The 25,213-nt window shown below is 57.5% G+C and overlaps 2 protein-coding genes across 5 annotated transcripts in view; one reads left to right on the top strand and one right to left on the bottom strand.

The window, feature by feature from the left end:
• The window catches only part of DOCK6 (dedicator of cytokinesis 6), a 43,143-nt gene that overhangs the window by 4,874 nt on the left and 13,056 nt on the right, over positions 1-25,213 (bottom strand). For 2 of the 4 annotated variants that reach the window (XR_013813517.1, XM_079770687.1), the window contains exons 8-41: positions 25,067-25,133; positions 24,817-24,966; positions 23,443-23,523; positions 23,143-23,296; positions 22,819-22,946; positions 22,621-22,714; positions 22,058-22,220; positions 18,886-19,003; positions 18,745-18,815; positions 18,399-18,537; positions 18,205-18,306; positions 17,408-17,494; positions 16,786-17,017; positions 16,365-16,526; positions 15,549-15,712; positions 14,536-14,640; positions 12,443-12,535; positions 12,103-12,198; positions 11,689-11,829; positions 8,812-8,925; positions 8,553-8,723; positions 7,966-8,105; positions 7,710-7,879; positions 5,282-5,442; positions 4,949-5,131; positions 4,477-4,603; positions 4,067-4,151; positions 3,839-3,935; positions 3,570-3,704; positions 3,095-3,247; positions 2,798-2,956; positions 2,578-2,678; positions 1,309-1,501; positions 1,074-1,217 (exon numbers count right to left, since the gene is read on the bottom strand). Coding sequence is in view for 3 of the 4 variants with exons in the window: in XM_079770687.1 (XP_079626813.1) it covers positions 1,074-1,217; positions 1,309-1,501; positions 2,578-2,678; positions 2,798-2,956; positions 3,095-3,247; positions 3,570-3,704; positions 3,839-3,935; positions 4,067-4,151; positions 4,477-4,603; positions 4,949-5,131; positions 5,282-5,442; positions 7,710-7,879; positions 7,966-8,105; positions 8,553-8,723; positions 8,812-8,925; positions 11,689-11,829; positions 12,103-12,198; positions 12,443-12,535; positions 14,536-14,640; positions 15,549-15,712; positions 16,365-16,526; positions 16,786-17,017; positions 17,408-17,494; positions 18,205-18,306; positions 18,399-18,537; positions 18,745-18,815; positions 18,886-19,003; positions 22,058-22,220; positions 22,621-22,714; positions 22,819-22,946; positions 23,143-23,296; positions 23,443-23,523; positions 24,817-24,966; positions 25,067-25,133 (4,480 nt within the window). In the remaining variant the exon portion in view is untranslated. The remainder of the gene's footprint in view (positions 1-1,073; positions 1,218-1,308; positions 1,502-2,577; positions 2,679-2,797; positions 2,957-3,094; positions 3,248-3,569; positions 3,705-3,838; positions 3,936-4,066; positions 4,152-4,476; positions 4,604-4,948; positions 5,132-5,281; positions 5,443-7,709; positions 7,880-7,965; positions 8,106-8,552; positions 8,724-8,811; positions 8,926-11,688; positions 11,830-12,102; positions 12,199-12,442; positions 12,536-14,535; positions 14,641-15,548; positions 15,713-16,364; positions 16,527-16,785; positions 17,018-17,407; positions 17,495-18,204; positions 18,307-18,398; positions 18,538-18,744; positions 18,816-18,885; positions 19,004-22,057; positions 22,221-22,620; positions 22,715-22,818; positions 22,947-23,142; positions 23,297-23,442; positions 23,524-24,816; positions 24,967-25,066; positions 25,134-25,213) is intronic. The other 2 variants (XM_079770688.1, XM_079770689.1) reach the window with 2 other exon arrangements.
• Positions 19,026-22,029, top strand: ANGPTL8 (angiopoietin like 8). The gene is made up of 4 exons (XM_079770690.1): positions 19,026-20,591; positions 20,792-20,953; positions 21,465-21,574; positions 21,680-22,029. Exons 1-4 carry the CDS (start codon positions 20,295-20,297, stop codon positions 21,705-21,707), a joined length of 597 nt encoding a protein of 198 aa, XP_079626816.1. The 5' UTR covers positions 19,026-20,294; the 3' UTR covers positions 21,708-22,029.

The following is a 25,213-nucleotide window of genomic DNA, read 5'->3' as shown; positions in this document are numbered from 1 at the left end:
GGATCCCTGTTCGGGGTGCGTGCAGGAGGCAGCCGACGAATGTTTCTCTTTCGATTCGATGTTTCTCTCCCTCTCCCCTCCCCTCCCTTCCTCTCTAAAATCAATAAAAAACATATCCTCAGGTGAGGATTAAGAAATAAAAAAGAATTCCTGTTAACTTCGTCATGCGGGATAAAAGTTGTGTAAAAGGGACTTTCTCAGTGGGAGTTGCACACAGGTACTCGTGGGTGTGACACTGTGGTATCAGATTTGTTTAAGCTGGAATTTCTCCGACTCCAAAGTGCACAGGAATCTGAGATCTTGTTACAGGGCAGGCTCGGAGAGTTGGGTGGCTCAGGATTCTGCATTCTAGCAAGCTCTGGGTGATGGCCACACTGCTGGTGCTCTGACCACTCTGAGTAGCAAAGGTTTATAAATCTGAATGATCACGTTCTGTTCATCAATGTGTGAAAACTGGGATCTTGTTTTTTCAGATGTCAAAAAGCCCCACAAAAACTCAAAAAAAGATCCTCTCTCTCCCATTTTTTTTTTTTTTTGAGGCAACCTAATTTTTGGTGGCTTTGTTTCTGCTGAAACAAAACAAAAACAACAACCAAACAAAAAAAAGCTGGCGGTAAAGAGGAGATGAAACAAGACGGTAAATACAGGTGGTGGATGAATTTGAGCGCTGGGGTGGGGTTGGTGGGGGTACAATGTTCTTCTTTTATGTGTGCTTGAAATTTTCCTTTTTTTTTTTTTTTTTTTGGTGGGGGACGGACATACTAATCTTCTCTGTATTGTTCCAACTTTAGTGTATGTGCTGCCGAAGCGAGCACCGAAATGTTCTATAATAAAAAAGGTTTTGATACTAGCTAAATGTGTTAAAGGCTCACGCTATCCAGCCTGCATGTCAAGGGTTTAACGGGGAAAGGCAGGTCATGGAGGCCTTTGAGGGTCCCCATTTTCCTCTGCACATCCCCAGCTTCCCCTCGAGTAACCGGGAGCAAGTATAGGGCCATCAGCAGGTCTCTGATGCCACCCAGCCCGAGCCCCGAGCCCCGAGCCCCGAGCCCAGCGGCAGCCCCAGGCCTCACCAGGGTGAAGTAGGCGGCCGCCTGCTCCAGCAGCCCCACCAGCCCCAGCTCCGTGAAGTGCTTCCCGGAGCAGAAGCCCTCCTCGTCAGGCGACAGGATGTCGTCGGAGATGGCAGACTCCTCCAGTACGTTGGACGAGATGTTCTGGGGTGGGAAGAGGTGTCAGGGCCTGGTCCCTGCAGCACATGTGCCACCCGCCCCCTTGCCCACCACCCCTCCCCCTCCGACCACTCACCTGGAAGGAAACGCAGCCCACGGGCAGGTAGCGGCTGTCCTCCAGCAGGGCGAGGTACTCGGCCACCAGCGCGGCCGCGTGCACCATGCACTGTGCGGCCTCCGCGTGGTTGCCCAGCTCTGCGTGCTTCCCCGCCATGTTCTGCAGCCACGTCAGCCGCAGGTCCGGGGAGCCCTGGTAGCCCCGGGCAATCCTGGTGCCCAGGTGAGGGGGGATGTGAGGAGGAAGGGGACTCACCCTGCCTGCCTCTCACCTGCCCGCCCCTTCCCTTGTTACCCCACCCAACTGCCCCACTGACCAGCCAATCGCCTCACCCGTACCCCACTCACCTGTCCATCCAGTCACCGATTTCCTCCCTTCACCTGTCTCCTCACCTATCCATCCCCTCACCCGTCTCCCTGTCCATCCATTCTCCTGTCCCCCATTCTCCTGTCCATCCTCTTACCTGTTTCCTTACCTGTCCTACCTTCCATCCTCGCACCTAAACCATCCCCTTATCCCTTAACCCACCTGTCCATCCCCCTCTGTCTCACCTGTCCAGTCCCTCGCCTATTCCCTTGCCTGTCCAACCTCTCACCTGTCTTCCCATTTGCCTGTCCATCATCTCCCCTCTTCCTCTATTCACCTGTCTCCTCCCTTACCCAATCCCTCCCTGTGTCCAAGCCCTCACTCATCCAATCGTCATCGTCCATCCTTTCACTAACCCCCCAAGTGTCATTCTCTCACTTGTCCTTCTGCTCCTCCGTCTACTCTGCCGGTGGGACCTTGGGCCACGCCCCACTCTCTGATCCCCTTGCACATGCACCATGTCACCTACCTTCCCAGGCCCGTGCCTCCCGCATGGCCCCTAACTTCCCTACCTGCATCACCGCCTCTCCGCCTCCCACTCCCCAATTTCTTACTAAATACCCCTTACCGCTCCTCCAGATTTACTTATTCCCCTGATCCGGCACCCCTGCACCCACTGCTTGCACTTCACCTGTTTCTCCCACCTGTCCCCTCTTGTCTTTGTTCTGTGGGTCCATCTGGCCCCCTCCTCACCTGTTCATTCATGAGCCCTCACCTTACTTGTAGCCTCCCCTGTCTGCTTACCTGTCCCCTCGCTCACCTGATTTTCCCCGTCTGTCTGCTCTCCTGGCCCTCTCCCCCCGTCCCTCCTTACTTGTCCCTCTTGTCTCCTGTATGTTCACCTGCTCCCTCCTCACTTTCTCATGTACCTCCTCGTCCATCTGAGGGTGAATGGCTGAAGGTGCCCTGAGCTCTCCTCACCTGTACATGAGGTCAATGAGCATCTCGGGGTCCTCCTGATGCTCCTTCATCTTCACCGTGTCGGTCAGGATCATGTGCAGGTTGAACATCAGGTCCTGGACCTGGCGTGGGAAGTGGACCTCATTGGGCAGTGCCAGGGCCAAGGCGGTGGGGTCAGGACTCCCAGGCCGAGCCCCTTGGGTTGCCGAGAGCAGGGCAGGGGCCTGGGGGCGGGGGTCACCTGCTCGGCGAAAGCGCTGTCTCGCAGCCCCGCGTCCTCCTCGGCGTAGGTGAGGATGGTCTTGAGTGACCGCCGCAGGTGCTCCTCGCTGAAGCTCTGCGTGGTCCCCACCAGCGATGACAGTGACATGGTCACTTGCATCTTCACACGGGCAAAGTTCTGGGGGCGCCGAGAGGGAGAGCACACCTGTGGGCCTCGGACCCCACACCAGGGCCTGCTCGACAGGCTCACTTCACCCCTCTCCCCGCCCACCCTCCATCGGTCACCCCCGACCCCCGGGCGGCCGCCCCTACTTACATTGCCAATCTCAAAATTCTGGCGCATGAGGAGGTAGAGTGAGGCGCTGGCGTGCGTGCGGATGGTGCTGATGCGGCTGCCGCAGTGTCGCAGGAGCCGCAAGCAGAGGTCGGCGCACAGCTCGGTGTCCTCCTCGAACAGCAGCTCTGGGAACTGCCCCCCGGGGCCAAGACAGACACTGGTCAGCCCCTCCCCGTGCTAGACCAGAAGGGCCCCCATGGGGACCTGGACAGGGGCGCCTGTCTGTGCTCTGCCTTCGTGGCCAGGCCCAGCAGACCTGGAAGTCACACCTGGGCCAGTCCTTGCTGTGTGACACTGAGGGAGTGACCCTGCCACTCCGATCCTCAGTTCTCTCCTCTGTAAACTGTGGCTAAGGAGGGTCTGCCTCGTGGAGTTGCTGAATACACAGCAGGTGCTCAGCGACTGGGCGGTCACTATGACTCTAAGAGCCGCAAAACTGCCGAGGGGTGCTCACCTTGGACACCAGGGACCGCTGTGTGGCCAGGCCATGCTGCAAGAAGAGGGCGCTCTGGGAATTACCCAGGCTATACAGCACCACCTTCAGTACCGCGCCCAAGACACTCTCCCGGGCCTCGGACAGTATCACCGTCTGCGGGGTCAGAAACCCAGCGGTTAGGGCCTGGCTTGGTTATGGAATCAGGAAAGGAGAGGGATTCTGGGGTCCGAGATCACAAGGCACTGGGGGTGGGTCAGGGGTCAGGAAGAGGCTGGATCAAACCTTACCTGCACGATGATCTCCAGTGTGTCCAGGACTACCAGGCTCACCTCGGTTGCCAGGTTCCCTTCCACCAGGGCCTCCTGTTCCATTTCATCCTTGGTCCTGAAGGAGAGAGGGGGCGACTGGGGAGCCTCTGGAAGCCAGACCCTACCCTCCGGTGAAGCTCACCCCCTCCCTCAGGTGCCTGAGGTGCCAGTCCTCTGCGAACTGGTCTACTTCCGGCCAACACCTACTTGTCCACACGGTCCGAGGTTTGCTTCCAGTGTGTGATGCTCTTCCGCCAGCGTACGTTCTCCTGGTTCCCAAACGGGCTCCTCTCTGAGACGGGCAGGCACATGTGCACAGGTGTGCAAACACAAAGGGACACACATGACTGAGAAATACACAGGCACAAAGGTACACAGGTGGGATAACCTGTGAGGACACGGGGTGGCACGGATGCTTGCTGAGCGGACGCACAGTTAGGCCTGAATGACTTGTGAGAACAGATGGGGACACAGATACCCATGTGTACGGGGATGATGCATGGATTTCTGGGAAAAGTGAGGCGGACAGAGAGGCAGGGACGGGCCCACGTGGGGCCCCTCGGACACAGGGTGAGAGCAGCTGGTGGGGACGGGCGTAGGGTACATCTCCCTCTCACCACGGCTCCGTCGCACCATCTCTTGCCGTGCTCCAATGGTGCCCAAGATGGCTTCCTCCAGTCGAGCCTTCATGTCTAGCGACTTCTTGAAGGTGAGGCTGTTGATGCGCTCAAAGGCCTTTTTCCCCTGGGAGGTCAAAGAACGGGTTCCAGGCTGACTCTGCCCTTTCCCATGGGACCTGGGCCAACCCGGTCCCGTTTTTTTCTGGCCCTTCCCGACCTCTGGGACCCTGTGCTTAAAGACACAGCTCTCCGCTTTACTGCAAACTCTCGGCACCTTCCATATTCTATTCATGAAAACAATTCTCCCTTTTTCCTTGGGCTCAGCACAGAAACAGTCCACCCCTTTACCCTCAGGAACTGGGGCACGAGGACAGTCCACCCCTTCGTGCCCGGACCACAGCACCGAGAGCTCTGTATGCATCCTCAGCCTGCCTCCTGCCCTCCACCTCCCTGCCCCCCCCCCCCAAACCTTGTACTCGAAGGCAGCCAGGCAGAGGTACAGCAGGTCCAAGAGACGGCCCAGCTGGGGGAGGGACAGGTCGGCAGCCCAGTGCTGCAGCAGGGCTGGCTCTGCGTTCTTCAGCACCCACAGCACACACACCAGCAGGGTCCGGCTGGACTCGGCAGAGAGAGGGCAGCCTGAGCGAGAACCCTGGGGCCAGAGAGGGGACAGGGTGCTCAGAAGGGACGGAGCCGATTTTCATTTTCTCCAAATAAGATGAGAACTGGCTGATGTGAACCTCATTACATGACTTCTGTTACCAGGTGGGATAGCGTCTCTAGGGGCCAGCCCCGTACTCACAGTCGCTGATCCCTGGGAGATGCTGGCCCGGGAGCCGGGGGCCAGGGGGCCACCAGCAATGGCCATGGCCACTGAGGGGTTGATGGTGCCTCCGAAGTCCCCTTCCCCTTCTGTGTCTGAATCGAGCATGGACGCCAGCCTTGACCGTTGACCTGGGCCCTCTGCGGGTAGGAGCAGGGCGAGAGAAAAAGGCGTCCTTGGTAAGTGCTGTCCCGCTGCCTCAAATTTCAGCTCACAGGCCACCTCCTCATGGAAGCCCTCCTTGATCCCACCCCCCAGACCAGTCTCCAGCTATCTACTCCCAGAGCTCACTTATTGTGCGTGTAAGCAGATACATTCATTGTGTCCACAGAGGCAGGGACTGTATCTACTCTGGCCACTGCTATACGCTCCACACTCAGCACACGGCCTGGCCCACAGGAGCAGAAACTGTAAAGATGATGGTGGTGATGACAACAACAACATAGGCTGCTGCTATTATTAGAGCATCAGTTGGCACTGACACAGCATCTCCTGTGTGCCAGGTGCGAGTCTGACTTAAAAAATATTAACTACGGCCCTATCTGGTTTGGCTCAGTGGATAGAGCGTCGGCCTGTGGACTGAAAGGTCCCAGGTTCGATTCCGGTCAAGGGCATGTACCTTGGTTGTGGGCACATCCCCAGTAGGAGGTGTGCATGAGGCAGCTGATCAATGTTTCTCTCTCATCGATGTTTCTAACTCTCTATCCCTCTCCCTTCCTCTCTGTAAGAAAATCAATAAAAAAAATATTTAAAAAAAATATTAACTACGGATCTTAAAAACGCACACCTACGAGATAAGGACTTTGATCATTCCTACTTTATAGATGAGGTTAACCTCTCTGTAGAGGTTAAGTTACTTGCCTGGGGTCACGCAGTAGGTTGGTACATAGTAAAGCTGATTTTAATCTAAATGGTCTGGTTCTAAAAATCTACGATCTTGTAAGAGTACCCACTCCACCTCCCTCTCCCCGCAAGAAAGTCTCACCAGAGAGAGGAGCAGCCAACAAATAGGTCTCACCCTAGGGATTCTTGAAACAAAAGGTCAACTGGGCCCTAACCGGTTTGGCTCAGTGGATAGAGTGTTGGCCTGCAGACTGAAAGGTCCCAGGTTTGATTCCGGTCAAGGGCATGTACCTTGGTTGTGGGCACATCCCCAGTGGGAGGTGTGCAGGAGGCAGCCAATCGATGTTTCTCTCTCATCGATATTTCTGATTCTCTATCCCTCTCCCTTCCTCTCTGTAAAAAATCAATAAAATTATAAAAACAAACAAACAAACAAAAAACACAAAAGGTCAACTGAACCTAACTATCGCTCCAGCTTAGCCAAGCTCAGTTTCGCACTGGATTGAGGTGATCAGCCCCTTAACTCATCTGCTAAGAGAGGGAAAGAGGAACCCTCTCTAGGGAAAAATGACATTGCTCCAGTCCTGGTGGTTCTTTTATATTCAATGTCCAAAATACAATAAAAAGCTACAAGGTATGTGAAAAGGCAGGGAACCGATTGATCAGAGAGAAGAGACAACAGAAGGAGGCACATCGATGACCAAAAGCAAACGCAGTTCTTAAGATAAAAAGTAGTGGAAAAGATGGACTAAAATGGGTAAAAACATGGAGAATTTCAACAGAGAATTGAAATCTATAATAAAATAAAATAGACATCTTCCTACTGAAAAATATAACACCTGAAATTCAGAACTCAATAGTAGGGGCTAACGGAAGCCTGGACACAGCAGAAGACAGAAGTAGTGAACTCAAAGACAGGTGAACAGACAATTTCCCAAGTGAAGCACAGAGTGAAAGAAGAATGGAAAACACAACAGAGCATAGCAGGCACGTGTGAGATGATCAAAAGGTCTAATATAAGTGTAATTGAAGTCCCAGAAAGAAAGAAGAAAACAAGGCAGATAAAAAAGTTAGAAATAAAGACTAAGAATTTCCTCCCAATGATGGAGGGGATCAATCCACAAATCCCAAGCCTGTGCTTCCCACCACTGTATACATGTCCCTAAGAAGTGCCAATGAATGCGCTATGAGCAAGTCACTGAATGCAGGGCTGCAACTGCCTCTGGCCCCGATGTTCCCCACCTTCCCTCCTCACATCCTCTCGTCTCAGGAGCTAATACCATTTACTGTGGGCTGACAATGTCCCAGTGCTAAAGCTCTGCAAATGTTTATATAACTATAGGAAGTAGTTAGTGTCACCACTGTCCCCATTTTTCAGGTGAGAAACCTGAGGCTCAGAGAGGTTAACGGCTTGCCAGGGCCCTGCACCAGCACTTGAACCCAATCTATGGACCCTAACGCCATGTTTTTACTCCTAACTGTGCTCTCCCACCTTTCCCAACCTGAGCCTTATGTGTCCATCGAGCCCCTGGATTGTGTGACTCCAACTGCCTGGCCCACTGACCAGCAAAATCATGCAGCCGTGGCAGTGTGTCCCGGGCGATCGACAGCAGCGGTAGGTACAGCTCGGCCACCCGGGCCTTTACTGTGGCCTCGGCATAACGGGGGTCAACATCATGGCCACAGAGCAGGCTGTGGACGGCACTGATGACCTTCTTGTGCAGCTGGGAAGCCCTGCGGAGTAGTGAGGTGCTCAGGATAGAGTAGACGTAGTGCCTGGACCTTCCCACCCGCTGGAGCCACGCGGGGCCCGTGCTCACCCCTCGGCCTCGGGCTCCAGGGCCAGCGCCAGCTCCGTCAGCAGGAGCCCAGCCAGGAAGTGCTGCTGTCGGAACGGCCCGCTCAGCTCAAACATGCTGATCAGCTTGGGGTCTGGGGCTTGGCTGGAGAAGGTGGAGCTCTGCAGAGGGTGAAGGGAGGGGGAGGAAGCAAGGATGTCACCAGGGGTCAGGGGTCGGAGGTGAGGGGTTAGGATGAACTCATCTGAAGTTAAGGTTAAGAGGTGAGAGACTGGAATTATCGGGAGGTAACAGCACAGTTCAGGGTCAGAGGTAAGAGAATGAAGTTAACCTGGGAGGTGACGGGAATGGGGTCAAAAGTCAGAGGTCTGAGAAACAGCAGATAGAAGGCAGGTCGGTGAGTTAAGATTTAGGGGTGAGAAATTAGAACCTGGTCCCTGGGAAAGTGCTGAGCATGAGGGGTCAGAGGTGAAGGGTCAGAGGTAAGGGGATGGTCCCCCTGGACAGTGGCCCACCCTGAAAAGGACAAAGACTAGGGAGCCCCAGAGGATAGGTTGAAGGTGAGAGGTCATAGGTCAAGGGAGGAGCCAGAAGTGAGGCCGGCCCACCTGCGAGGTGGTGGAGGACACGGAGGGTGAGGGTGAGGCCGGGGGCGACAGGGGGCAGCAGGGGAGGTTGAGGGTCACATAGTGCTCGTGGCTGCACAGGATGCGGGTGAAGTCCATGCGGAGGGTCAGCAGCGCCACTGGGTTGGGGGCCGACTGCAGCCGTGTGGCCACCTGCCAGAGAGGGGGTCAGTGGGCAACATCTACAGTCTCTCTGCCCACCACCCACCAGGCCACCCATGGGGAGGTGCACCCTTCCCACCTGCTTGTAGTGGGCCCGGACCAGGCTGAACACAAAGCCGCGGTCCACCAGGGACAGCAGGTCGCTGAGGAAGAAGGCCAGGCTGATGTTGAGGCGCTCGGCCTGCTCCACGTCCTGGGGACACAGGGCCGGTCGGCCACGCTCACACACCCAGCACGCTGCATCCCCACCCAGGGCCTGGCTCTCACCTAGGCCACCAGCGACTCCGGGAGCCCCATCACTGTCCCAGACCGTGGGTCTTCTTAACACCCCCTCGGCCCTCTGGCCACTCCAGGCCTTCCTGGTGGTCTTCGCCCTCGGACCAGCCCCTCCCTTCCCCACACTTACATGTCCACACCCCTCAGGGCACTGCTTAGGACACAATTTTCTTTCCTCTCTCCCCAGATTTAAATAAAACAACATGCTGTTTTATTTAAATCTGGGGACCCCATTCCCATCACCTCACAGAAACTGGCTGCTGAGTCCTCCCTAGGTCCTCCTTCCCATCTCTCAGGGTGTGAGTGCAGAGAGCGGTAAAGACTGGATTTCCCAGCCTTCCTTGCAGCTGAGAACAACCACGTGATCGGATCACATTCTGGCCAATGGGATGAGGGGGAGGTACTGTGGCCGGGTCTTCCTGCCTGCCAGGTGCCTGATGTGGTGGGCACCATGGTGAATCTTGATGGCCAGGCCCACTTACGCTCAGAAATAAACTTGGGGCACATGTAAACCACTTGTGGTTACGTTTGAGCAAATTAACCTCTGCCCTAACGATAAGTCCTCAGCAATCATAGAATGAGCATGGACGGCTTGTACAACGCCCAGCTTCCCGTGGGGGGAACCACAATAAACCAGAGGATCTCAGGTCATTCCATGTGTCAAAGACAACTGAACGGGGTGCTGTGTTGAGGGAGGCCCGGAGGAGGAGGCAGAGGCGCTCCAGGCAGAGGAAAGCACGAGGCCCAGGCCCTGGGGCAGGATGTGCCCGGCAGGTGGGAGGGACGGCACGGCGATTGCTGTGGCTCCCGGGCCCCGCTGGCGCGTGCTCTTCCCTCGTGCTCTCACCGGCCACTCTGGCCTCACCGGTCAGCCTCGGTGGCTCTTCGTTCCCCGCAACCCAAAGGAACAAAACACAAAGCCTGCTTGAGCTCTGAGCCCTCCGTGGGGCCGGGGCTGGGTCGGCCTGTTCCCTGGGCTCCGTGCGTGAGACCACTGTGGCCGTCACCGATGCCCCACTCGCAGCTGTGCCGACGGTGCTTCTCAGGGGCATTGCTCTGCCCTGCAGCCCGTTCCCGGGGTGGTTTCCTCACGATCTGGGTCAGCCCCTGGGAATGTCGGTGCTTAGGGGAGGCTCCAGCGGAACAAGGTCGAGACCTTTGAGACCAGCCCAGAGGTCGCAAGGGATTGATTGCACAAGGGCTGGCTCGGGCCAGACTGGTGTTTCAAAAATCTGGAAAGTTCCCATCAAATCCAGAAGTCCCATTTCACTTTTCAAACGAGACACTGCGGCCACGGCGACTGAGCACACGCCCTCTGGTCCTTCATCGGCCCCGCTTTCCCAACTGAAGCGGATGATAAGGGTGTGGGCTCTGGACCTGGTGGCTTGGGTTCAATTTCTGCCCCTTCTCGGTTGTGCGGTAGCAGGTTGTTAGTCATTCTCTGCCCATTTCTCCATCAGTAAAATGGAGATAATAATACAAACTTTATGGGGCTGTTGGGAGAATTTAATGATGTGATTCATCTCAAGTGTTAAGATACACAGTAAGTGCTCAATAAATGCTCAATATTACTATCATTAATATTACCCACCTAGCTCCTGAGGGCATGGGAATTAGGGACCCAGGGCCTGGACAAGTGTCAAGGTCTCAGAACACTAATGTCCACGATTGAGCCCTTATTGTACATTGAGTGGCCAGATTATTATGATCTCTGAACGCATAATAATCTGGCCACTCAGTATATACATACATATATATATATATATATATATATATATATATATATATATGAGGCCCAGTGCATGAATTTGTGCATGGGTGGGGTCCGGCCAGCCTGGCGGGGGGGTGTGGGGGGAGACATGGGCGGTTGGCCGGCCTGCCTGCTGGTCGAACTCCTGGTCGAGGGGACAATTTGCATATTAGCCTTTTATTATATAGGATATACACTGAGTGGCCAGATTATTATGCGTTCAGAGATCATCGTAATCTGGCCACTCAGTGTATACTGACACTGTGGTAAGGGCTCATGGATCCGTCACTTTCTGCCTTCTCCAACTCCCGTTCCTGATTTGCTCACTCTGTTCCAGCCACACCCATCACTTCATTGCTCCTCCAACAGCCCAGGCACTGTCCTACCTCAGGGTTTTCACTTGCTATTCCCCTGCTTGAAATGCTCTTCCCCCAGACGTCAGATTGCTCCCTTACTCCTTCAGGTCTCTCCCTAATAGTCAGCGCCATGAGGGCAAGGATTGGCATCTGTTTTGTTCACTGCTGTATCTCTAGCGCCCAGCACAGGGATGTGCACACAGTAGGTACTTAAGAAATGACATTGGCCCTAGCTGGTTTTGGTCAGTGGATAGAGCGTCAGCCTGCAGACTGAAGGGTCCCCGGTTCGATTCCAGTCAAGGGCACATGCTCGGGTTGCAGGCTCGATCCCCAGTATGGGGTGTGCAGGAGGCAGCTGATCAATGACTCTCTCTCATCACTGATGTTTCTATCTCTCTCTCTCCCTCTCCCTTCCCCTCTGAAATCAATAAAAAATATATATATATTTTAAAAAGAAATGACAGTGAATGAACAGACCCATCCAGCAAACGGGATTGGTGGCCTTGCAGCCAGGAAGCACTGGGCAGGACTGGTGCCCCAAGCCCCTCCCCCACTGAGGCCCCTTCACCTTTACCTTGTGGGCCCGGGTGATGACCTCCAGGCCCACAGAGCCCACCAGAGCCGCGATGTCATCCAGGAAACGCACGGGGAAGCGAAGCTTACGGGGCGTGTCCAGCCGCTGGCTCAGAATCAGGTGCAGGGCCATGCTTTTCACCTGGGGGCCGGGCGGGGGCCGGGTGAGAGCTCGAGGGGCTGTGGGGCAGAAGGGGCTTGCCAAATGGGGATGGGGCTTGAGGAGCTGCAAATGGAGGGAGCTTTACGGGGCCTCTTTCCAGGGAACGGCCTTTGGGTGTCTCTTATCTCTGTCCCTGCATTAGGGGGTCTCGAAGCCCTTTCTCAGGGGTCGCAGGCATAATCTCAGGGGCTTCTCTCCCCAAGGAGAGTCTCCCCGGGGCCTCTCGCTGTCGGGCGGGAGGAGGTGACTCACCATGAGCTGGAAGAAGAACCAGGCGTGCTGCAGGACGGCCTCGCGCACGGCACTGCCGCTCACCACCCACTGCAGCGCCAGCTCCTCGTGAAGCAGCTGCAGGCAGGGGCAGGGGTCACAGAGAGCAGAGGGGCCGCCCCAACCCCCCCCCACCCCGGAGAGCATGAAGGGGGAGGATGAAGCTGGCTAGAGGGCTGGGGGTTAGAGCAGAGGAGGCCATGCGAGAGAGAGGGGGCAGGAGTCAGATGTGCCCTTTCCCTGGGCTCAGGGGCTGGGAGCTCTGGACCCCTCTGCCGGGCCCCGGCCAAAACTGCGCCACCCACCCCCTGCTGCCCACTACCTTCGGCACAGTGGGTCTCGGCTGGGTGGCTGGTGGGGCCGAGGAGGAGCTCTCGAGGTAGGAAGAGGTTCGGGTAGAGCTGCGGTCGATGGCCTATGATGGATGGAGTGAAGAGGGTGGGATGGCAAGGAGGGGTTAGTGTGGGGAGATGGTATGGTCAGGAAGGGAGCTGGTTGGCATGGACAGAGGAAAGATGTGTCCGTGTGGACAGGCAGTCGGGGGGTGTGGATATGGAGAAGGAAAGGGTGTGACGGAGATGGGAATAAGGAAGACAGAGCAAGGAGGTGAGAAGCAGGGTGAACAGAACAGGTGAGGATGTGGGCCGGAGAGCCCGTAGGCAGGGAGTACAGAGGTGAGCATGGATAGCGCAGGACCCAGCAGAGACATAGGTGAGAGAATGGCTGGGAAGGGTGTAGGTGGAGAAGGTAAAATCATTGCAGATGGTGAAGCGTGAGTGTGGTCAGAGGAGGTGAGAGTGCGTATGGACAAGGGTGGAGAGTATGAGTGAGTCCGTGAGCTCAGGGGGAGACAGAGAAGGAAGAGTGAGGGCACAGATGTGGAGGAGGGAGAGTACAGACAGAAAAGGTTAAAGAGAGGAAGGAAGAGGAGAAAGAGGAAGAATTCTAGGACAGAGGAGGTAGATGGTGATGAGAAGCAGGGGGAGCAGCTGAGAGCCCCGGGTTCCAGGCCTGGCCCCACTCCAGCCTTCCTTGGGGCCTCACTGGGCCTCAGTTGTCCCCATCTGTGAAATGGGTATGGGGACTCAAGCTCCACTCTCCCCTCCTCCTTCGTTGGTTAGGAGGTGAGGCTGCTGGCAGGGAGAACAGGTCTAATGATGGAGGCGGCCCAGCCCTGGGACCTGCCCAGGCCCCTGCCTTGGCAGTGGAGGTCCCCCCAGCTCCCACAATCCCAGCCACATACCCTGGCTTCTCAGCAACCATTGCAAAGGCCAGCCTCGGTGCCACCCCCTACCTGGAATGCCCACCCTCTTGCCATCTCATCACATGCTATGTGATCTTCAAGGCCCAGCTGACGCCTCAGAGATCGGAGGGCAGTGGGGGGAGTCCTGTTAAAAATGCAGGGGGGCTGGCAGGACTCATGAACCCAGATTCCTGGAAAGTCTGTCCAAAAGCCCCCCTGCCTGTCCCCTGGACCACCACGCAGTGCAGGGCGCCTGAGGGACAGCACAGAGCTGGAACAGGGCCTAGGGCCGCATGTGCAGGGAAGCCAGCCCCCGTGGCATCCTGGCTCCACCTTACCCTTCAGGTCCCAGCAAAACATGTTCTCTCTCTGGAGAGGAGCCGCAGACCACCCCGAGGGAGGCTGGTGGTCCCTTGTCTGTCTCCTTCAGGCATTGCACACTCACACGCTGGTGCGCTTGTTTGCATGGTGTCTATCTCCCCAACTAGCTGGCGGCTCAGGGGTGAGGCTGGGCCAAGGAGCTATGTCACTAACAGCATCCCACCTGCAACGCCCTAACTCTCTCCCGGGCTCCAGACTGCTGTGCTGAGCACTTTCCTTAGAATCTTTATCACGTCTGAAAATCCAGAGCCTGGGGTGCAGGGCGAACCCATAGCAGAGCCAGGATTCAAACCCAAGTCTGTCAGAAAGCAAAGCCCTTGTGCATACGAGGAACCTGGGGTAGGGTAGGATAGAGGGAGCTGCCCACAGGGCTCCCCTTTGTCTGAAACAGGACGGCGGAGCCCTAGGTTCAGTTGAGTCCCCGTGGGACCACTCAGGTTGCTATGTCAAGGGAACAGTTGAGAGCCTCCTGAACAGAGTGGATTAAAGGGGTAGAAAAAGGCCATGCGGGGCAGTGAGGTTACAGTGGTTGGATTTGCATATCATTTACATGCCATGTACACACCACCCATCCCTTCCTTCTGTCTCTGCCTGAGGCTGTGGTCCATGTGGCAGCAGTTTACGATGACCCTGTGTGCCTTCCACACCGACTCCACAGATCCAAACAAAGCAGAAGGGGTCCTCCTCCTCCTCCAGGCAGTCCCCCTAGGTTAGTCAGCCGCAGCCAGGACTTAGGAGGAGCTCATGCTGAGGTGGGGTCACACGCGTGCAGGGGCAGGGAGGGAGGGCACCTGTCTGGGGTCGGCCCCACAATAAGGGGGTGCCCGGCGCAGCACAGCCTTGCTGCCTCCTGGAGCATAGGCAGAATTCACCCAGGAGTGTGAGCGGTCGATACCCTGGAGATACACGGGTAAGTGGTAGAATCCATGGGCAGACGACAAAGTAACCAGCATAAAAAACCAAGTGTGTGCCCTGGCCGGTGTGGCTCCGTTGGTTGGGCATCATCCTGTTCACCGTAAGGTTGCTGGTTCGATTAACGGTCAGGGCACATGACCGGGTTGCGAGCTCGATCCCCAGGGCAGAGTGTGAAGTAGGCAGCTGATTGATGTTTTGCTCTCACATTGATGTTTCTCTCTCTTTCCCTCTCTCTCCCTCTCCCATCCTCTCTCTCTAAAATCAATTAAAAATCTTTTTTAAAAAACCAAGTGTGAACACTACCCTGGACCATATATATATGTGCCCATGTAGGCATCCACATGCAACCCTGGAAAACTGTTGTGCATGTATGTGCAGGGTGTGCATGAGCATATGAACCTGTGTTCACACGTGCGTGAGACACACATGTTATCTACACCTGTATATACATGCATGGGGCACACACATACATGTGCTCCATGCACGTACACCTATGGGGCAAATATATTTGTGACCTGTATATTTACACACATAGGGCACACACACGTATATGCACCCTACACATGTATGTACATCCTATGTGTGTACACATACAGGGCAGCACACATATGCATTCATGTATGTACATGTATGTGGTATACATGTTTTCACCACCAGGCCAAGCCCAGCCACCCATCCTTAGGTCAGCATCAGAGTATGGAGCCCAGTGTAAACCCAAGTCCTAGCTCCCCACCTGTGACAGCCACAGAGCCTCTGCGGCTCAGCGTCCAGCCTGTGTCCATGCCCCTGTCTGCTGTTTCCTGTCCTCCACCAACACTGAAGTCCTTCGCCCACCCACCTGGCAACCACGGCCACTGAGGCCGGAGGCTCCAGGTCCCCCTCGCCCTACCTTGCTGGCCAAGATGCGGGAGACCTCGTCATCCACAGAGCCAGGGGCCACGGCCAGGTCAGGGTTGCTGCTGCTAATGCTCTTAGAGCGAGCCAGGTAGAGGCTTGCAGGGCGGCCAGGGCCACGGGCCAGCGTGGCAGGCTGCACCGTCACCGGAGGGGCCCCTGAGCGTGGAGGGAATACGGTCAGCCACTCCTACCCACCCTGATGACCTACCCCTCCCCAGCGGGCTGCCTTTGGTGAAGTCATTTTCTTTTTATGAGCCCCGAGGTTCCTCGCCTGTAAAATGGGTGTGATAATGGCTGCCGCCTCATCACAATTTTGGGGGGAGACTAAAAAACACTGAGCACAGTGCCTGGCATATAGTAAGTGCCCAGGGGAGGTAGTGGTTCTTATTCGTTATTTGGCAAATGAGAAAAACACCCGACTTTATTGAGTACTCACTGTACCAAGCATTTTGCATGGATTGCTAGGTCATTTCCTATGACCAGCACCCCCAGGAAAGCAGGGCACGTTACTGATGTTTTACAAACGGGGAAATCAGGCTCAGAGAGGGGAAGTCACTTGCCCAGCAGTTCAGAGCTTGTAGGAGGCAGAGTTGATAACCCTGCTCGAGTCCCTGCTTGCTGATTGGCTGAGTCACCTGCCAGCAAGCAGGCAGATACCAGACCCCCGGGGGTGGAGCAAAACTTGCACGTTGTCCAGACCAGCCAAGGCCTGTGTGGCCTCAGAACCTTTGTACACGCTGTTCCCTTTGTCTAGGATGCTCTCCTCCCGGATATTTCCTGTCCTGCAGATTCTCCCACCAATACTCACCACCCAGGAGGCTGGGCTCAGTGCCAGGCAGTCGGAAGGCATAGTAGACATAGGCCGCCAGCAGTAGGCAGTGACCACGGGCGTCCTGGGCAGCCTCTAGACTCCGATGGATGAGGCTGACCACATGGGCCATTGCTTCAAAAGCTCCACGACCCAGGTTCACTGCCGGGCAGAGCAGAGGTCAAATTCCAGGGCCCGGGGCTTCCTACCTTCCCGAGAGGGACTTTAGGGTCCAAGGGATCATGTGGCCATCAGAGGGTCACAGAAGACCAGCTCTCAGCTCAGTGGGCTGAGGTCACTTTCCAGATGGGAAAACTGAGGCCAGAGAGATAAACGGGCTAGAGGAAGTCACCCAGGACCAGGGGACTGAGGGGCCATTTTCCAGGTGGGGAAACTGAGGTCTGAGGCCGTGCCTGCTCACCGATCTGGCCGCCGATGATTGGCGGCCGCACGACCAGACGTACGAGCTTGTCCAACACGTGGTGAGAGAAGGCAACGAGAAACTCGGGGCTTGCGAGGCGTAGGGCCGCCAGGCTGGCCCGCAGCTCCTGCTCCACGGTGCTCTCGCTCAGCACGCCGTCCTTGAGCCGGAATGGGAAGGCGCCCTCCTCCAGGACGTGCACCAGGGTGAAGAACTTGTCCAGGTATGGGTCCTGGGTGGGGGATCCGGGGTGAGCAGGGAGGGGCCAGGGCCCTGGTCCAGGAAGCCCCAGGGGGTTGAGTTGGGGGCTGAATGGGCAGAGACACTGAGGCCGGGGATCAATGAATTGATAATAAGGACAGGGATGAGACTCTAGAGAAATGGGAGGAGAGAGGGGGAGGAACCACAGAAATAGCAGCGGACAAATGGGGGGAGGAGAGACCATGCAAAGGGCCAACGCCCGGCGGGGGTAGCCTCTGGCGCTGCTCCCTGCCTGAGTCAGCAGCTTCCTGACTGGGAGACAGGTCCAGCTGACTGAAGTCTGCCCATGGCCCAAGGCCAGGCCTCTCCCCGGTCAGTGGGGACTGTTGCCCAACTCCTGGCTTCCCGTCCTAACACCTACCTGGGGGTGCACGGAGGACACAGCCATGAGCTCCACGCTGAACACGCCCTTGTGGCCGTCCACCCAGCGCATGCCCGGCAGCGCCACCTGTGGGAGGGACACACCAGTGGGCACTGACTGGCCCTCCCCCACTGGTCAGGTCACCAGCTCCAGTCATTTCAACTATTGCAACACCATAGCCTGAGCACGGCCCTGCCTCGGGGAGCAGCTGGGCACCCTGCCCTCAGCCCAGCCCAGAGATGGGGGTGGGGGCAGTTAGCGGGGAGCACTATGGGGTTCCACTGGAGACCCAAGATGAACATCAATGGAAGAAGGGAATGAATCAGAAAATAGGATCCTGGAAGATGGAGGCCCCAGGGGCACGAATGAACGGCTTGAGGGTATGTGGGAGGGTGACAGAGCATTCACGGAGGGGGTGGGGATGATTGCCCCTGAAGTACTCCCGGGGGACAGTGACCAGGAAGGTGGGCAGGGCTGCCAGTGGGGGACGAGGAGTGCGGAGGCAGGGATAGGAGGGGACAGGGGCCACAGGACACACAGAGGCAAGAGCAAGAGTGAGGGGGCAGCCGGGGCCCTGGCCCTGACATCGGACAGCAAGGCTCCCAGAGGTGCTGATGGCAAGGAAGGCGGGCACGAATGGGGGACCACCAGGAACGTCGTAGGGAGCGCTACCGGGGTTGGTAAGGCACCAGGTGCTGGTGGGAAGGTGGGTAATGCATTCCTGGGGCACCGTGAGGCAGGAGCCCAGGGAGCTCGGGGGAACCGGGCGGTGGGAGGCACGGGGCCAGAGCGCTTACGTCAGGTGTGAGCACGGAGTAGCTGGGCGGGGGCTGGTCCACGGACACGGGGAGGCAGAAGGGGCCCGTCCTCAGGCGGCCGTGCTGCAGCAGTGGGATCCACTAGGAAGAGGCTGGGGGTCAGGGGAGGGCCGGGCAGGGGCCAGGGGGGCTGGGGAGGGGGAGGCAGGCCGGGGGGGGGGGGCGCGCCTCACAGTGAAGCCCACGGGAGTCTCCAGGGCCGTGCCAGGCCGGGGCTGGCAGCTGACGTGGTAGAAGGTGAAGAGCAGGTGGTGGTTCTCGGTCACACAGGCCGGAAGGTGCAGCTTGAACTCCTCGTAGAACTCGGGGGACCTGGCAGGGCCGGGCTGGCGTTCAGGGGACGGGGATCCCCCTGGCCTGCCCCACCCCCTCGGTCACGTGTTCCCCCAGCGCTGCAGACCCCACTGTCCCTGCTCTCTGCCTCGGGTTCCCCCACTAGCACTTCTGGAACCTGCCCCTCCCTCCCCTCTTCCTGCTCCCGTCCCCCCACCAGGGCCCCTGGCCCCCCACCCCACCTACTTGTTGTGGTATACCACCGGTGTGAAGGCCTCCCGGGTGAATTCGCTGCAGCTGGACTTGCCAAAGATGACCTGGGGGAGCAGGGCCATGAGGGGCCGGCCAGGGACACCTCGCCCCCCTCTCCCGGGCCCAGCCACTGACCGGCAGGGCCTGGCTGGGGTCCTCGCCCGCCATGTACTGCACCCGCACGGTGAGGTTGCGCACGGAGCCCTGGCGGCTGCTGAAGTTGAGGCTGTGCGGGTACACATAGAGCAGGTTCCTGTAGGGACAGGGACAGGGCGGGGGGTGTCAAAGGGACAGAGGAGGCTGGGCTACCGGAACAAGCCTGGCCTGGGACCCAGGACAATGGCCACACGGCCGAGGCACTGAGGGCTGGGTGAGGGGCAATGAGGGGCACAGTTCGGAATGGGACTGGCAGAGCGTTGGAGACAGAAGGGCAGCCTCAGAGCGTAGACAGGGAAACTGAGGCAGATGGTGGAGACAGAGGCCTTTGGGGACACTCAGAGGCATGGTGAGGCAAAGGGCAGGGGGCCACATGGGTGCTCAGGGCTGAGTTCCAAGGTGGCCCAGGTGGCCCGTGGTCAGGATAAGCCCTGCCCGGGCTGACCTGCCCCTCACCCGCTCAGGGGCCTGTCCACCCCTTCCCCCAGGAGAGGCCCCCCATTATATCGCGTGTCTCTCAGGTGGGAGAACTGAGCCTGGAACCAGCGTAGGGGCTTGGCTGGGGTCAGAGATCTGCCTCTCTCCCCAGGGGTAACTGTGTAAGCCCTGACCTCCCTCTGGGCTTCAGTTTCCCTATCTGTATAGGGGGGCATTGACCCTCGCAGCTGAGCCTCTGTAACAATACCAAAGGCGATAACAGTAATGACAATGATTGCACCAACCACCGAGGGGCCACCTGTGTGCCAGGCTCTGGCTAAGCACTCACCATGAAACAGCTAATTTACTTTTCACAAGCAGCTTGTGAAGCAAGACTAATGACACCCCCATTTCACAGGCAAGGAGAGTGAGGTGCTTGCCCACAGTTATCCAGAGGGACGATTGGCAGCTAGCATTGATCCGGGGCATGTGTGGGTCTTGAAGGGGGACTGTGTGGCCTTGGCAGAGTCTCTGCACCCACTCCCCCGGCTCTCAACCAGGCCAACAAAGACGCCGGCCGCCCAGGCTTGTGGGGAGGGCAGGAGATGGGTTACTGTAATCGGTGGAACAGCTCTGAGCAAACTGGGGAAACTCATAAAAGCCTCACCGTTATCACGGTTACTGTGCCTCTCTGCAGGTGGGGAAACCAGAGCTCAAAGCTTCTTGGTCCCCCAGCACCTGGGCCTGTCCTCGCCCAGTGCCCCCAGCCCACACCTGGCCCTCAGCCCCGGCCTGCGTGACTCCAGCATGGCTCAGCTGGACATTTGCCTGATGCAACCATCGTACCACTGCCAGGCCCTTGCACAACACAGACACCCGACTGGCTGGTTAACGATTGACCGGGGTTTAAAGGGGCGCTGAGGCATAAAAGGCAGCAGTGGCTCCGTGACCGCACCACCAGCCGCTCAGCCATGGCCATGCTCGCGCTGTGCCTGCTGTGTTCCCTGCTAGCGATGGCCTGGCCTGCCTCTGCGGCCCCCGTGGGCAGCGTGGAGCCGGCACAGCACGAGGAGCTGACCCTGCTCTTCCACGGGGCCCTGCAGCTGGGCCAGGCCCTCAATGGCGTGTACAAGACCACGGATGCACGGCTGATGGAGGCCAGGCACAGCGTAGGCCTCTACGGCCGTGCACTGGGGCTCCTGGGGCAGGAAGTCAGCGAGGGCTGGGATGCGGCCCAGGAGCTGCGCGCAAGCTTGCTGGAGATGCAGGTGAGCACTGCTTTCTGACTCCCTGGGGTGGGTAAGGATCTGCCCTGGAGTGATGTGCAGGGTGACCAACTGTCTGGGTTTGCCCAGGAAGAGGGGGGTTCCCAGAATATAGCAATTTCAGTGTTAAAATCAGGCATGGCCCAGGCAAACAAAGACAAGTTGGCCATCCTGCTAACTGTCTCACTATTGACGCTCTACAGGTGGAAGAGGATGCTCTGCAGCTGCAGGCAGAAGCCACGGCCCAGGCGCTGGGGAAGGTGGCCCAGGGGCAGCAGGTGCTGCGGGAGAACATGCAGCAGCTAGAAGTCCGGCTGAGAGGTGCCTGGCTGGGCCGGGCCCAGGAAGAATTTGAGGCTTTGAAGGTAAGGGGCTCCCAGTCCTGGGGGAGTTGAGACCCTGATTCCCAGTCAGAACTTGCTTTTAGAGCAAGTCCCAGAGACCCCCCTCACCCAGGTCAGCTTCCCAGCACCAGGTGTGGCCCTGGGCGAAACCCATGTCCCTTTCCCTGTCTCAGTTTCTCCATTTGCAATAAAGGCAACAACTGATGTCTCAGAGTGGAGTCGGGGACTCAATGCAGATAAGATAGGAAGAGGCTGGGTACTCAATAAATGCATACTTTTAGAGAAACTGAACATTTCTTGAGTGTTCAGTAAGTACCCAGCACTGTTTTGTGCCCTTTAATAATCCCTATCATGCTCATAATCCTACCAAGTGAGTCCCATTTCTTCCCCATTTTACAGCTAGGGAAGTTGAGGCCTGAAAGTGGCAGTGACTTGCTGGGTCACCCAAATGCAACAAGGAGAGGGGGCTGGGTAGGATCAAGGGGTGGGAGGTGAGGCAGCCCCGGCTGAGGTTTCTGTCTTGACCCCACAGGCCCGTGCTGACAAGCAGAGCCACGTCCTGTGGGCCCTCACGGGCCACGTGCAGCGACAGAGGCGGGAGATGGTGGCCCAGCAGCACCGGCTGCGACAGATCCAGGAGAGGTGAGCCTGGTGGGGGTTGGGCATGTAGGGCAACTGGATTGGGGTCTGCAGGGAAGCAGGATGCCCCCCACCCCCCACCTAGGCTGAGCCTCATCTCCCTTCTAGACTCCACACAGCGGCGCTCCCAGCCTGAGCCTGCCTGGCAGAACTGAGGACCAGCCATGCACACCGAGGGACGCTTCCGCGCCCCATGCGGCCCCTGCGCAGGGAGGAGCTGCCTGTCTGTGGGGTCAGCCCGGCCGTCGGGCCCCACTTCCGGCCATGGATCAGAGACAGAAGCAGGTGGGGGCGAAGGCAGAAGGCCTGGCCCCACTGAGGAGGAGTGAAGGAAAGACACGTGCCCCTTCATGCCTACATACCCATTAAAGCAACAGCGGCATCTCACCCTGGGTGTCTGTGTGTGTCTGGGACAAAGGGGCCTCACTTTGCATGATACCCGAATGCCCCCCATTCAAGTACCCGACTGGGCCCCGGAGGCTGTACCTGTAGCTGGTGTGGGGAGCGTAGACCTCACGGGTGGGAAACTCCAGGATCTCCTTGGTGGGCCGGCCCCTGGGGTCTGGGTAGGGCTTGACATGAAGCAGCTCCGGGGACAGGCAGAAGTGGGGGTTCTCGGGGGCCGGGGAAATGTCGATCTTGAGCTGGGCTGGAGAGGGGGAGCCAGTTTGCACCTGCCTAGGAGCCTCCTAGCCAGGCCCCACTCTCTTTGGACTTTGGGGTTCCAGCTCAAACTCTCCCACAATGCCCTCTGGTGGCTGTCCCTCAGGTACTAAGGCCAGAAGTCACCCTCAACTCCCACCTCTTGTCCCCACATTTGATCAGCTCTGCCCTCAGGACCCACGTCCCCCCCCGCCACTACATCCCCCAATTGACCCAATATCTGTCTTCTTTATTGTTTCTCATCTGTGCCCCCCTCCACTGGAAGGTCCAGCCTCTGAAGCTGGGGATTTGTCTATCATGGTCCCTGTGGAGTCCCCAGGGTCAGACACAGCAGGTGGTCAGGGTTTGTTGAGTGACCCCTCTTGCTTATGGGGTGCAGCACGCACCAGTCACAGGCCGTAGACGCCGTAGCAAGGACGACGGGCGCCGCATGTCAGCCAGGAACTTGAAGAGGTCCTCATCACTGAGCCTCTCGGCCTCCTGCACCAGACCCGCATCCATGAGCCGGGTCCCCCGGGGCCTGTGCGCCCACAGGGGTGTCCCTCGGCGCCCCTCCCCATCCCCCTCCCCTGTGGCCATGACACCTGTTTAAAGAAGTTGGTGACTGTTAGTGTGGCCGGGCGGAAACTGGAGAAGCTGCAGGTGTCGTCCCCGCTACTCGTCCGGTCTGGGGGCCCCCGACGGCGGCGATCAGTCCAGGCAGGTCGGCGCTCTAGGGGCAGGAGTGACAGTGATGGATGGAGGGTGCAAACTGGCTCCCCCTCTCCAGCCCAGCTCAAGATCGACAGAGATGAGAGGCAGGGAAGGAGAAACTTGGAGACTTAGCCTGTACCGAGTACAGCCAGCAGAGGGCGCCCCTTCCTTTCCCCAGCAGCCCCGCCCCCGGGCCCCCAGCCCCGCCTTCGCACCGCTCTCGGAGTCGGAGTCTCGGTCAGGCTGCCCCGCGCTGCTCACGATGTTGGCTAAGTGCACGGCCGTCCAGGCAAACGGCATACGGTAGCGGCCCAGGCGGGTGCAGAACTGCTCGGCCGCTAGGCGAAGCTTCTCCAGCTTCTCTTTGTTCTGTGGGGAGACCCTCCGAGACCCACAAGCTCAGTGCCCCAGGCCTGCTGAATGCAGGATTGGGGCGGGGAGGGGTAGGGGTTGGGTGGTGGGGTGGGTGAGGGGGGCGGGGCGTTCACCGCCAGCTCCAGCCTCCACCCGCTTACCTTGGCTGTGTCCACCTCCTTCATCACCATGTAGGGCTCACAGCACTCGCTGATGTCTCCCTGCTGTAACACCTTCTCCAGCTGAGGGACAGCAAGGCCCAGTGAGGTGCTGGGGAGCCTAACCTCCCCACCGTACCCCCAACCTCCTGGACCCCTCATGAGCCCCCAGACACCCCGTCCACTACAGCTCTTGCTCCAACAACTCCCTTGGCTCCCACTGTCCTCGGGGTTGAGTGCTAGCCGCTACCTTGCCTGGCCACCTTCGAACCCACCCCAAAGTCCAAGGCTCCATATTCCCCTACATCTACAATCCTTTGTCAGTATAAACAGAGGCCACTCCAAGCATGGCTCTGGGTGACAAGAGCTGGACTTCAATCCTGACCACTCTGGGCTGTGGGATCCTGAGCAGGTCCCTCACCTGATTCGTGCCTCAGTTTCCCCACCTGTAAAATGGAGCCATGGCAACCCCCACCTCCCAGGGCTGCTGTGAGGACTCAAGGGGGAATCCCTGTGAAGCCTGAATGACGGTGAGCAGTCCCTATCCATCGGTGCTCATTTAACATCATTCGTGTAACCCAGTGGTCGGTAAACTCATCAGTCAACAGAGCCAAATATCAACAGTACAACAATTGAAATTTCTTTTGAGAGCCAAAATTTTTAAACTTAAAACTTCTTCTAATGCCACTTCTTCAAAATAGACTCGCCCAGGCCGTGGTATTTTGTGGAAGAGCCACACTCAAGGGGCCAAAGAGCCGCATGTGGCTCGCGAGCCGCAGTTTGCCAACCATGGGACCTAATTTAATGCTTTGGGAAAGGAAATTTAAACTCACTCCTGGAAACAATAGCCCAAATAAATGTGCCAATTAGGTCTTTTCTCTCTTAATAAACTGAAAAACGTATTTTAGGCCCTGGCCAGGTAGCTCAGTTGGTTAGAGCACTGTCCTGATGCACCAAGATTGTGGGTTCTATCCCCAGTCAGGGCACATACAAGGATCAACCAGTGAATGCATTAGTAGGTGAAACAACAAATTGATGTTTCTCCTTCTCTTTCTGTCTGTCTCTCTCAAGTCAATAAATGAGAAATATGAATATTTTTAAACATCTGTCCCCCTATGCCAGGATGCCATTTCTCTACAGGCTGCTCACTCATAGGTCTTGGCTCAGCTGCCACCTCTCCATGGAAGCCCTCAGTGATTTCTCTTCCCCTGGGCTGGGTCAGGAGCCTCCTCCAGGCTTGCCCCACTGCCTGTGCTTCCCCTACAAGAGGCCTGGTCATCCTTCCTCGTGTCTGTGTTCTTCCATGACCGTAGGGACTGAGCCTGTGACATTACATTCACCATTGCCACCCCTTCCTTGCCCAGCCCCCGTGGGCACCTTGATGACCAGGAAGATGTCGGGCGAGGGATAGGTCACAGAGAAGATGGCAGAGCGGGCCAGGGTGGAAATAGCCGGGTGAGTGCCATGGGCCCGCAGCAGTCCCTTCACAGAGTCCGAGTTCAGGTCAAAGTAGAAGTTCTCCGAGATCTGGGGGCACAAGAGGCAGCTGGGTCACCACCTCCAGGAAGCCCACAGCCTTGCAACGAGGAGGGCAGTGAGGAAGGAAGGGGAAGAAAGGGGCTCCTACCTTCTTCTTCTCCCGCACATCGTACAGGGCCAGGATGCCAAAGATGGGCTCAATCTCGATCTCGAACCTGTGGGTGAGGGGGCGAACTGGCACAGGCGGTTCCCGACACACTCCCAGCATCCGCACCCCCTACTCCTTCTTGAGGCC

Source organism: Cnephaeus nilssonii (assembly GCF_951640355.1).
Source record: "Cnephaeus nilssonii genome assembly, chromosome: 5".
NCBI lineage: Eukaryota > Metazoa > Chordata > Mammalia > Chiroptera > Vespertilionidae > Cnephaeus > Cnephaeus nilssonii.
The sequence above is the reverse complement of the archived record's forward strand: the minus strand, read 5'-3'. Positions and strand labels throughout refer to the sequence as shown.

What these genes read in the sequence shown, in the direction of transcription:
- ANGPTL8 (XM_079770690.1), top strand. Translation starts at nt 20,295, where the DNA reads ATGGCCATGCTCGCGCTGTGCCTGCTGTGTTCCCTGCTAGCGATGGCC. An exon ending in CAAGCTTGCTGGAGATGCAG is followed by an intron (nt 20,592 to 20,791) that starts GTGAGCACTGCT and finishes GACGCTCTACAG; the next exon opens with GTGGAAGAGGATGCTCTGCA. An exon ending in CTGCGACAGATCCAGGAGAG is followed by an intron (nt 21,575 to 21,679) that starts GTGAGCCTGGTG and finishes TCTCCCTTCTAG; the next exon opens with ACTCCACACAGCGGCGCTCC.